At 44.0% G+C, this 13298-nt stretch overlaps 1 protein-coding gene across 1 annotated transcript in view; it reads right to left on the bottom strand.

The window, feature by feature from the left end:
* SCRIB (scribble planar cell polarity protein) overlaps positions 1-13298 on the bottom strand; it is a 746390-nt gene that overhangs the window by 75605 nt on the left and 657487 nt on the right. Inside the window, exon 41 of the mRNA XM_053715486.1 lies at positions 1420-1515. Within this exon, the coding sequence (XP_053571461.1) occupies positions 1420-1515 (96 nt within the window). The remainder of the gene's footprint in view (positions 1-1419; positions 1516-13298) is intronic.

The following is a 13298-nucleotide window of genomic DNA, read 5'->3' as shown; positions in this document are numbered from 1 at the left end:
CAGATGGGTATGTATGCAAGTGTGTATGAGTGTGCTCAGATGGGAATGTATGCAAGTGTGTATGAGTGTGCTCAGACGTGTGTCAGATGGGAATGTATGCAAGTGTGTAGGAGTGTGCTCAGACGTGTGCTCAGATGGGAATGTATGCAAGTGTGTAGGAGTGTGCTCAGACGTGTGTCAGATGGGTATGTATGCAAGTGTGTATGAGTGTGCTCAGATGGGAATGTATGCAAGTGTGTATGAGTGTGCTCAGACGTGTGTCAGATGGGAATGTATGCAAGTGTGTATGAGTGTGCTCAGACATGTGTCAGATGGGAATGTATGCAAGTGTGTAGGAGTGTGCTCAGACGTGTGTCAGATGGGCATGTATGCAAGTGTGTATGAGTGTGCTCAGACGTGTCAGATGGGTATGTACGCAAGTGTGTATGAGTGTGCTCAGACGTGTCAGATGGGAATGTATGCAAGTGTGTATGCGTGTGCTCAGACGTGTGTCAGATGGGAATGTATGCAAGTGTGTATGAGTGTGCTCAGACATGTGTCAGATGGGAATGTATGCAAGTGTGTAGGAGTGTGCTCAGACGTGTGTCAGATGGGCATGTATGCAAGTGTGTATGAGTGTGCTCAGACGTGTCAGATGGGTATGTACGCAAGTGTGTATGAGTGTGCTCAGACGTGTCAGATGGGAATGTATGCAAGTGTGTAGGAGTGTGCTCAGACGTGTGTCAGATGGTTATGTATGCAAGTGTGTATGAGTGTACTCAGACATGTCAGATGGACACGTATGCATGGTTATAGGAGTGTGTGCTCATACACGTCACAGATGGGCGTATATGAATGTGTACTCAGCCATGTCAGATGGGCATATATAAGAGTGTGTGCTCAGAGGTGTCAGATAGGTGTATAAGAGTGTGTGCTCGGACACGGCAGATGAGCGTGTATGCACATGCCAATGTATGTGTTCTCAGACACGAGTCAAATGAGCGTGTATGCACATGCGTATGTATGTGTTCTCAGACACGAGTCAAATGAGCGTGGATGCACGTGTGTTCAGAAATGGGTCAGATGAGAGAGTACGCGCATTTGTATGAGTGTGTGTTCAGGCACTAGTCAAGTGAACACGTATGCACGTGTGTACGTAGCCCCAGATAAGTAAGTGCATGTCCCACATGAACAGTAGATGTACAAACTCAAGTAGGTCACAGGATTACAGCAAAGTTGTGAGGAGGTAAATATATGTCACATGTGTTCGGTTGATCTCCACACTCACAGAAAGGTGAGGTCAGTGCATTTATATAAGCATGTGATCACAGGCATCTCAGGTGAGCATTTTCCCCATTCAGTTAATGCAAGTTAGTATGAAAATGTGTCCTGCAGGAGATAAAATACGTGTGCGTAAGTGCGTGTACCAAACGCTCACACCTGCTGTCGTCTGGGGATTGAGGCCTTAGCTGGCGGGACTGGTAGAGCTTCTTGGCCAGAGACTGCTCATACTGTTTAATACTGTCCTCCAGAGTGCTGCACGCCGAGACAGCGAGGCAGACAGGAGAGAGGAAGAGTCAGTCAGGAAAGGAAGGAAGCAGAAATTAGATGAAATATAACAACAACCCAAGAAAAAAAAAAAGAGAAAGCAGCAGGGAAAAAACGAGAATGAAGGAAGGAGAGACTGCAAGAGTATGACAGATAAAAGAGACAGTGTGAGGAGTAGAGAGTACAAGGCAGAGAATGACAGGAGAGACTGCAAGAGTATGACAGATAAAGAGACAGTGTGAGGAGTAGAGAGTATGAGACAGAGAATGACAGAAGGAGAGACTGCAAGAGTATGACAGATAAAGAGACAGTGTGAGGAGTAGAGAGTACGAGGCAGAGAATGACAGAAGGAGAGACTGCAAGAGTATGACAGATAAAGAGACAGTGTAAGGGGTAGAGAGTACGAGGCAGAGAATGACAGAAGGAGAGACTGCAAGAGTATGACAGATAAAGAGACAGTGTAAGGGGTAGAGAGTATGAGGCAGAGAAGGAGAGACTGCAAGAGTATGACAGATAAAGAGACAGTGCAAGGGGTAGAGAGTACGAGGCAGAGAATGACAGAAGGAGAGACTGAAAAATTAAATGACAGATAAAGAGACAGTGCAAGGGGGTAGAGAGTACGAGGCAGAGAATGACAGAAGGAGAGACTGCAAGAATATGACAGATAAAGAGACAGTGTAAGGGGTAGAGAGTATGAGGCAGAGAATGACAGAAGGAGAGACTGCAAGAGTATGACAGATAAAGAGACAGTGTAAGGGGTAGAGAGTATGAGGCAGAGAAGGAGAGACTGCAAGAGTATGACAGATAAAGAGACAGTGTAAGGGGTAGAGAGTATGAGGCAGAGAAGGAGAGACTGCAAGAGTATGACAGATAAAGAGACAGTGCAAGGGGTAGAGAGTACGAGGCAGAGAATGACGGGAGAGACTGCAAGAGTATGACAGATAAAGAGACAGTGCAAGGGGGTAGAGAGTACGAGGCAGAGAATGACGGGAGAGACTGCAAGAGTATGACAGATAAAGAGACAGTGCAAGGGGTAGAGAGTACGAGGCAGAGAATGACAGAAGGAGAGACTGAAAAATTAAATGACAGATAAAGAGACAGTCTAAGGGGGTAGAGAGTACGAAGCAGAGAATGACAGAAGGAGAGACTGCAAGATTATGACAGATAAAGAGACAGTGCAAGGGGGTAGAGAGTACGAGGCAGAGAATGACGGGAGAGACTGCAAGAGTATGACAGATAAAGAAACAGTGCAAGGGGTAGAGAGTACGAGGCAGAGAATGACAGAAGGAGAGACTGAAAAATTAAATGACAGATAAAGAGACAGTGCAAGGGGGTAGAGAGTACGAGGCAGAGAATGACAGAAGGAGAGACTGCAAGAATATGACAGATAAAGAGACAGTGTAAGGGGTAGAGAGTATGAGGCAGAGAATGACAGAAGGAGAGACTGCAAGAGTATGACAGATAAAGAGACAGTGTAAGGGGTAGAGAGTATGAGGCAGAGAATGACAGAAGGAGAGACTGCAAGAGTATGACAGATAAAGAGACAGTGTAAGGGGTAGAGAGTATGAGGCAGAGAATGACAGAAGGAGAGACTGCAAGAGTATGACAGATAAAGAGACAGTGTAAGGGGTAGAGAGTACGAGGCAGAGAAAGAGGGAAAACAGAGGGACGTGAGATAGTGTGCAGGAAAAAGTAGAACAAGAGTACGTAATGGAGTGAGGGAGAAAGAAAGAAAGAGCAAACAGGACAGATTAACCCTTTGCTGCTAAGCCTATTTTGAGTGGTTTTGTATCTTACTTTAACACTATAGTAAGTCACTGAGTTACACAGATTATATTGTTTTATTCTGCAGCCCCAGCAGATTCACATGTTATTATATTTATATTTCAAGACGTCAGAAGCTGCAACAAAAAAAAGGTTTAAAAAAAAAAAAAAAAGGAAATTTATGCTTACCTGATAAATGTATTTATTTTTTGACACGATGAGTCCACGGATCATCTTAATTCCTAATGGGATATTCCCCTCCTGGTCAGCAGGAGGAGACAAAGAGCACCACAGCAGAGCTATTAAATAGCTCCTCCCTTCCCTCCCACTCCAGTCATTCGACCGAAGTTAGGAAGAGAAAGGAAAAGCCAAGGTGCATAGGTGTCTGAAGTTTACAATAACCCAAAACCTGTCTTCCAAGAAAAGTGTGGGCCATGGACTCATCGTGTCAAAAAAGAAATACATTTATCAGGTAAGCATAAATTTCCTTTTCTTTTTTAAGACACAATGAGCCCACGGATCATCTTAATTACTAATGGGATTCAATAACCAAGCTAGAGTACACGTGATACGGGAGGGACAAGACAGGGAACCTAAACGGAAAACACCACTGCTTGAAGAACCTTTCTCCCAAATGTAGCCTCAGCCGAGGCAAAAGTGTTAAATCTGTAGAATTTAGAAACAGCGTGAATAGAGGACCAAGTTGCAGCCTTGCAAATGCGTTCCACAAAAGCGTCACGTTTGAATGCCCATGTGGAAGCAACAGCCCTCGTGGAATGAGCCGTAACTCTCTCCGGAGGCTGCTGTCCAGCAGTCTCATATGCAAAACGTATGATACTCTTCAGTCAAAAAGAAAGAGTGGAAGACTGACGAAAGTCCTTAGTCGTCTGTAAGTAAAACTTTAAAGCACAGACCATGTCCAAATTGTGCAGAAGTCTTTCCTTCTGAAAAAAAGAATTAGGACACAACGAAAGAACAACAATCTCCTGATTAATGTTTCGATCAGAAACAACCTTAGGAAGAAACCCTAATTTAGTAGGTAAAACTACCTTATCTGAATGGAAAATATGATAAGGAGACTAATACTGTAATGCCGAGAGTTCTGACACTTTCCGAGCAGAAGAAATGGCAACAAGGAAAAAAAAAACTTTCCAAGATAGCGACTTAATATCTAAGGAATGCATAGGTTCAAACAAAGCCCCTTGAAGAACCTTGAGAACTAAATTAAAACTCCATGGAGGAGTAACTGTATTGAACACAGGCCTGATCCTGACCAAGGTCTGACAAACAAATTGTACATCTGAAACATCTGCCAGACGTCTGTGTAACAAATAGAAAAGACAGAGATTTGACCTATAAGGGAGCTTGTCGATAATCTTTTCTACAAACCCTCTTGGAGAAAAGACAAATATATAGGAATACTGACTCTACTCCATGAGTAGCCCTAGGATTCACACCAATAGAGAAATTTACGTCCTATCTTATGGTAAATCCTTCTAGTTACAGGCTTACAAGCCTGAATCATTGTCTCAATGACCGAGTCAGAAAAACTCCGCTTGGATAAAACAAAATTTATGCTTACCTGATTAATTTCTTTCTCTTGTGGTGTATCCAGTCCACGGGTTCATCCATTACTTGTGGGATATTCTCCTTCCCAACAGGAAGCTGCAAGAGGACACCCACAGCAGAGCTGTCTATATAGCTCCTCCCCTAACTGCCACCCCCAGTCATTCAACCTAAGACAAGCAAGAAAAAAGGAGAAACTATAGGGTGCAGTGGTGACTGTAGTTTAAAAATAAAAAACACCTGCCTTAAGTGACAGGGCGGGCCGTGGACTGGATACACCACAAGAGAAAGAAATTTATCAGGTAAGCATAAATTTTGTTTTCTCTTGTAAGGTGTATCCAGTCCATGGGTTCATCCATTACTTGTGGGATACCAATACCAAAGCTTTAGGACACGGATGAAGGGAGGGACAAGGCAGGAACTTAAACGGAAGGCACCACTGCCTGCAAGACCTTTCTCCCAAAAATAGCCTCCGAGGAAGCAAAAGTATCAAATTTGTAAAATTTAGAAAAAGTATGAAGCGAAGTCCAAGTCGCCGCCTTAAAAATCTGTTCAACAGAGGCCTCATTTTTAAAAGCCCATGTGGAAGCTACCGCTCTAGTGGAATGAGCTGTAATTCTTTCAGGAGGCTGCTGGCCAGCAGTCTCATAAGCTAAACAGATTATGCTTCTCAGCCAAAAAGAAAGAGAAGATGCCGAAGCCTTTTGGCCTCTCCTCTGTCCAGAGTAGACAACAAACAATGCAGATGTTTGACGAAAATCCTTAGTAGCTTGTAAATAAAACTTTAAAGCACGAACCACGTCAAGATTGTGTAATAGACGTTCCTTCTTTGAAGAAGGATTAGGTCACAGAGACGGAACAACAATCTCCTGATTGATATTCTTATTAGATACCACCTTAGGAAGAAACCCAGGTTTGGTACACAAAACTACCTTATCTGCATGGAAGATCAGATAAGGGGAATCACACTGTAAAGTAGATAACTCCGAAACTCTTCGAGCCGAAGAGATAGCTACCAAAAACAGAACTTTCCAAGATAAAAGCTTGATATCTATGGAATGCAGAGGTTCAAATGGAACCCCTTGAAGAACTTTAAGAACTAAATTTAAACTCCATGGCGGAGCAACAGGTTTAAACACAGGCTTGATTCTAACTAAAGCCTGACAAAACGCCTGAACGTCTGGAACATCTGCCAGACGCTTGTGCAGAAGAATAGACAGAGCAGAAATCTGTCCCTTTAAGGAACTAGCTGACAATCCCTTCTCCAATCCTTCTTGGAGAAAGAATAATATCCTAGGAATCCTGACCTTACTCCATGAGTAACCCTTGGATTCACACCAATGAAGATATTTACACCATATCTTATGATAGATTTTCCTGGCGACAGGCTTTCGAGCCTGAATCAAGGTATCAATGACCGACTCGGAGAAACCACGTTTTGATAAAATCGAGCGTTCAATCTCCAAGCAGTCAGCCGCAGAGAAATTAGATTTGGATGTTTGAATGGGCCTTGGAGTAGAAGGTCCTGCCTCAGCGGCAGGGTCCATGGTGGAAAGGATGACATGTCCACCAGATCTGCATAAATTACAATTAAAAGATTAGATGCGCTAAGAGAGGGTACTATACACTTATCTAAAGACACAATTCCTGTTATGTGTCAAGGAACCATACACACAAATTTTTAAGCTAAGCTTAAAGATAGAGAAGTGCGCCTGTAAAGGCTAAAAGTATCACAACACCAATATAAAAATAAACATATATATTTAATAAAATACAATGTAAATACAAAATAAAAAGGGACGTCTCCCTATACTGTAAATGTAGACAAGTGGACTATAACTATTAAAAGCGGAATAGAAAGATAAAAGCAAATAACAAGTTATTATTCTTTAAACGTTCATAAAGCTTTAGAGGATTAAGAGCCAAGCAATTTTGCACAGTCCTTGCTAGATCATTGCTAGATCATGGGTCTGATAATCGTGCACAGTGTCCTGTTTGTGCAGCGTGTGTATCTTACACAGGGCGGCAATGGTATGAAGACAAGGAGGAACACTCGTAGGTAAAACACTTTGGTACTTTATAAAATATAATAACCAGAGTTCATATACAGCATCTAGTTCATATATGGTGACAGTGTGCGGACAGCCCTTCAGGGATTAGTAGGTGGTACTTTACCGTATTCCGATGGTAAGTCTCGGTCAAATCTTGGACCGTTGTTGCGGCTAACAGCCGCTCTCCCAAGCTGTTCTCTGCAAACCTGCTCACGTGTCGGACGGCGTCTGACGTCACACCTCACTTCTCAAAATCAAAGAGGTGTTGCTTCGCGTAATCCGACAGCTGTTTGAAGATTTCTACTTTGTAACTTTGTTGTCCAAAGAGATGTATGTTCGGCCCTTAGAGGTATATTATGGGCTTACAGCATAGGATAGAATATGCAGATTCTTCCTCACTTCCAATGAAGTAGTTTGTCGATTAACCCGGGTTAAGAAATGCTGTATCAAGGATGCTTCAGATAAAAGCTGCAATGTCACTTCACAAGCGACGTGTTTCGCCCTCCCTTGGGCTTTATCAAGATACCAGATCTGCATACCAAGTCCTGCGTGGCCACGCAGGTGCTATCAAAATCACAGAAGCTCTCTCCTGCTTGATCTTGGCAATCAGACGAGGGAGGAGAGGAAATGGTGGGAACACATAATCCAGGCTGAAGGACCAGGGCACTGCTAGAGCATCTATCAGCACTGCCTGAGGATCCCTTGACCTGGACCCGTAACAAGGAAGCTTGGCGTTCTGACGAGACGCCATCAGATCCAGTTCTGGTTTGCCTTTGCCCCATAGTTGGATCAGCTGGGCAAATACCTCCGGATGGAGCTCCCACTCCCCCGGATGAAAAGTCTGCCGACTTAGAAAATCCGCCTCCCAGTTCTCTACTCCTGGGATATGGATAGCTGAGAGATGGCAAGAGTGAACCTCTGCCCATAGAATTATCTTTGAAACCTCCAACATTGCCAGGGGGCTCCTTGTTCACCCCTGATGGTTGATATAGGCTACAGTCGTGATATTGTCCGGCTGAAATCTGATAAACCTGACCACAGCTAGTTGAGGCCAAGCCGGAAGAGCATTGAATATTGCTCTCCGCTCCAGAATGTTTAATCGGAAGGAGGGCTTCCTCCCGAGTCCACGAACCCTGAGCCTTAAGGGAGTTCCAGACTGCGCCCCAGCCCAGAAGGCTGGCATCTGTCGTCACTATAGTCCACTCTGGCCTGCGGAAACTCATTCCCCTGGACAGATGGACCCGAGATAACCACCAGAGAAGAGAATTCCTGGTTTCTTGATCCAGATTTAGCAGAGGGGGCAAATCTGTGTAGTCCCCATTCCACTGATTGAGCATGCAAAGTTGCAGTGGTCTGAGATGTAGGCGGGCAAACGGAACTATGTCCATTGCCGCTACCATTAGGCTGATTACTTCCATACACTGAGCCACTGACGGCCGAGAAGTGGAATGAAGAGCACGGCAGGAAGTTAGAAGCTTTGATAACCTGACCTCTGTCAGAAAAATTTTCATTTCTACTTAATCTATCAGTGTTCCTAGGAAGGAAACTCTTGTGAAAGGGGAGAGAGAACTCTTTTCTTCGTTCACCTTCCACCCGTGAGACCTCAGAAAGGCCAGAACAATGTCCGTATGGGACTTGGCGATTTGAAAAGTCGACGCCTGTATCAGAATGTCGTCTAGGTAAGGAGCCACCGCTATGCCTCGTGGCCTTAGAACCGCCATTAGGGACCCTAGAACCTTCGTAAAGATTCTTGGTGCCGTGGCTAGCCCGAAGGGAAGAGCCACAAACTGGTAATGCCTGTCTAGGAAGGCGAACCTGAGGAACTGATGATGATCTCTGTGAATCGGAATGTGGAGATAAGCATCCTTTAAGTCCACGGTAGTCATAAATTGACCCTCTTGGATCATAGGGAGGATGGTTCGGATAGTCTCCATCTTGAAGGATGGGACTCTGAGAAATTTGTTTAGGATCTTGAGATCCAAGATTGGTCTGAAAGTGCCCTCTTTTTTGGGAACTATAAACAGATTTGAATAGAAGCCTTGCCCCTGTTCCTCCCTTGGAACTGGGTGGATCACTCCCATAACCAGTAGGTCTTGAACACAACGTAAGAATGCCTCTCTCTTTATCTGGTTTACAGATAATTGTGAGAGATGAAGTCCAGAAGATATCCCTGGGAAACAATCTCTAATGCCCAGGGATCCTGGATGTCTCTTGCCCAAGCCTGGGCGAAGAGAGAAAGTCTGCCCCCTACTAGATCCGGTCCCGGATCGGGGGCTACTCCTTCATGCTGTCTTAGAGGCGGCAGCAGGTTTTTTGGCCTGCTTCCCCTTGTTCCAAGCCTCGTTCGGTCTCCAGACTGGTTTGGACTGGGCGAAATTTCCCTCTTGTTTTGCATTAGAGGAAGCTGAAGCTACGCCACTCTTGAAGTTTCGAAATGAACGAAAATTATTCTGTTTGGTCCTTAATTTATTGGACCTATCCTGAGGAAGGACATGACCTTTTCCTCCAGTAATATCAGAAATTATCTCCTTCAGGCCCGGCCCGAATAGGGTCTGTCCTTTGAAGGGGATGTTAAGAAGCTTAGACTTTGAAGTAACGTCTGCTGACCAGGACTTAAGCCATAGCGCCCTGCGCGCCAGAATGGCAAACCCTGAATTCTTAGCCGTTAGTTTGGTTAGATGAAAAACGGCGTCAGAAATAAAGGAATTAGCTAACTTGAGAGCTTTAATCCTGTCTAAAATATCATCTAATGGGGTCTCCACCTGTAGAGCCTCCTCAAGAGACTCGAACCAAAAAGCCGCTGCAGCAGTAACTGGGGCAATGCATGCAAGCGGCTGGAGAATAAAACCTTGATGGATAAAAATTTTCTTAAGGAGACCCTCCAATTTTTTATCCATATGATCTAAGAAAGCACAGCTGTCCTCGACGAGGATAGTTGTACGCTTAGCTAGGGTAGAGACTGCTCCCTCCACCTTAGGGACCGTCTGCCATGAGTCCCGTATGGCGACATCTATGGGAAACATCTTTTTAAAAGCAGGAGGGGGAGAGAACGACACACCTGGTCTATCCCATTCCTTAGTAATAATTTCCGAAAACCTCTTAGGGACTGGAAAAACCATCAGTGTAAACAGGCACTGCAAAATATTTGTGACCCCATTGTAGTTCCAGAGAAAATGGACAGTCATCCAGAGTCGCTAAAACCTCCCTGAGCAATAAACGGAGGTGTTCAAGCTTAAATTTAAAGGCCGTCATTTCAGAATCGGACTGAAGTAACGTCTTCCCTGAATCTGAAATCTCACCCTCAGATAGCAAATCCCTTGCCACGGCTTCGGAGCATTGTGAGGGTATATCAGACATAGCTACTAAAGCATCAGAAAGCTCTGTATTTGTTCTAGCCCCAGAGCTGTCTCGCTTTCCTTGTAACCCTGGCAGTTTGGACAATACCTCTGTGAGGGTATTAGTCATAATTGCCGCCATGTTTTGTAAGGTAAACGCATTGGACGCGCTAGATGTACTTGGTGTCACTTGAGCGGGAGTTATAGGTTCTGACACGTGGGGAGAGCTAGATGGCATAACCTCCCTTTTGTCAGTCTGAGAAACCTCTGGTGATAAATCTTTAAATGCCATAATATGGTCTTTATAAGTTATAGAAATTTCAGTACATTTGGTACACATTCTAAGAGGGGGTTCCGCAATGGCTTCTAAACATATTGAACAAGGAGTTTCCTCTATGTCAGACATAGACCAGCAAGCTTGGAAAACACTTTAATAAATGTGAAACAGCAATTAAATAAAAACGGTACTGTGCCTTTAAGAGAAAAAAAACTATCACATAAACTGCAAAACAGTGTTAAAAAGTAGTAAACTAAAGCAGCATTGCACCCACTTGCAAATGGATGATTAACCCTTTAGGTCCCAAACCGGATTTGAAAAACGTTAAAAAAACGTTAATAAACAGTTAAACACCTTGCCAAAGCTCTGCTGTGGCTCCTACCTGTCCTCAAATACGATTTAGGAAAGAAATAAGCCCTCTATAGTGGTCCTCAGATGCCAGAGGACTCCTGTAGGGAAGCTGGATGTCTCAGTCTGAATATGAACTGCGCATCTAGAGCGTGAAAATAGGCCCCTCCCACCATGCACTCGATGCCAGAGGGCCTTAAGAAAATACTCCTAGGAGTATCTGACTAGCCATGTGGAAACTAGGCCCCAAAAAACGATTTATCACCCTCCGAGAAAAAAAATTCTTTCTATATAACATGTAAACGTTTTGTCACTAAGAAATATGAGTATTAACATGAATATTACCCTTTTTTGTAAGCATGATCCCAGTCGTTGTTAAATCACTGCATCAGGCTTACCTCAATTATACAAGGCTCTGTCAGCATTTTTTAGATCTTATCTTTCTAGAAATAAATATACTGAACATACCTCAAAGCAGGTAATCTGCAAACCGTTCCCCCAACTGAAGTCTTTCCCATACTCTTCAGTTTATGTGTGAGAACAGCAATGGACCTTAGTTACAAACCGCTAAGATCATCAACCTCCAGGCAGATTCTTCTTTTAATTTCTGCCTGAGAGTAAAACAGTACAACGCCGGTACCGTTTAAAAATAACAAACTTTTGATTGAAGGTAAAACTACGCTAAGTCACCACATATCTCTTGAAACTTCCTATCTTGTCGAGAGCTGCAAGAGATTGACTGGGGGTAGCAGTTAGGGGAGGAGCTATATAGACAGCTCTGCTGTGGGTGTCCTCTTGCAGCTTCCTGTTGGGAAGGAGAATATCCCACAAGTAATGGATGAATCCCTGGACTGGATACACCTTACAAGAGAAAATTAAGCGTTCAATCTCCAAGCAGACAGCTTCAGAGAAACTATATTTGGGTAAAGAAAGGGCCCTTGAACTAGAAGATCCTTACTCAACGGAAGTCTCCACAGTGGCAGAGATATGTCCACCAGATCTGCATACCAAAGCCTGTGAGTCCAAGCCGCATCAATGAGGATCACTGACGCCTTCACAAACTGGGGAAATAGGTAAGCTAGACTGAAAGTTCAAAGTACCGCCAGAGCGTCTAACAGTACCACCTTGATGGTCCCTGGACCTCCACCCGTACCTTAGAAGATTGGCCTTCTGCCGATATGCCATGAGATCCAATTCCGGCTGACTTCCTTTAAGAAGTAAGCTGAATTATCTTGGATACCTCTGTTATCACTAAGGAATGCCTCGTTCCTCCCTGATGAACTGAAGACATGTGTCCCACTGGAACTAGATAAACTGGACCAAGACTAACTGGGGCAAGCCAGAATAGCATTGAAGATCACACTCAATTTCCAGAATGATTAAAGCAAGAACACACTCTGACTGAGTCCAAAATTCCCTGAGCCTTTAGGGGACCATAGACTGGTCCCCATCCTAGAAGGTTGGTGTCTGTTATCACAGACAGCCAAGATGATCTGCGAAAGCAGGTTCCCTGGAAAGAATGATCCAGAGACAACCACCTTAAGAAAACCCTTGTCTCCTGCACTCCGAGGAGACAAATCTGTATAATCTCCATTCCCTGAGCATGATAACCTGCCGAGGTCCACGAAGGAACCGAGCAAACTGGAAGATGTTCCATGCCGCTACCATCAGCCCGATACCTCCATGCACTGAGCCACTAATGGCCGAGGAGAATACTGAAGAAATAGACTAGAGCAAAAAGGGTTTTAATTTCCTGACTTCCTTCAGGAAAAACTTAATTTATAGGAAATTTAATATGGTTCCCAAGAAGGTAACTTTAGTCCATGTAACTAAGTAACTCCTTACCAAATTTACCTTCCTGCTTGATGTCACAGAAAGGATAACAACATTTCCATATGAAATCTTGCTTGAAAGATTGCGCCTGGACTAGGTTGTCTTCAGAAAGAGCGCCCCCACCGATGCCCTATAACTGAGCACTGCCAACATCAAACCCAAACTCCTATTAGAAATTTCCGGGAGCTGTGGCAAAGTCAAAGGACCAAGCCACAATTGGGAATGCTTGCCTGAGAATGTGAAAATGCAAGCATGCGTTCGATAAATCCGCTTTCATAAAAATGACCCTCCTGGATCAAAATAAAATTGGAACCAATAGTTTCCACCTTGAAGGACGGCACACTTAGGAATTTGATTAGAATTCTGACATCTAAAATTTGATTAGATTTTAAAGATCTAAAATTGTACTGAAGGTTCCCTGGAACAACTACCAGATTAAAATAAAATCTCAAACTCCGTTCCTGAATCGGAACAGGAACTCACTCTTTCCCAGGTCGGAGAGGTCTCCTACCCAGTGTAAGGCCACCTTGCCTCTTATCTGGCTACAAACATTCCTGAAGCCAAAACCTCCTTCCTACTCAGAGTAAGAAGTAGAAG

Source organism: Bombina bombina, chromosome 5, assembly GCF_027579735.1.
Source record: "Bombina bombina isolate aBomBom1 chromosome 5, aBomBom1.pri, whole genome shotgun sequence".
Lineage (NCBI taxonomy): Eukaryota > Metazoa > Chordata > Amphibia > Anura > Bombinatoridae > Bombina > Bombina bombina.
The sequence above is the reverse complement of the archived record's forward strand: the minus strand, read 5'-3'. Positions and strand labels throughout refer to the sequence as shown.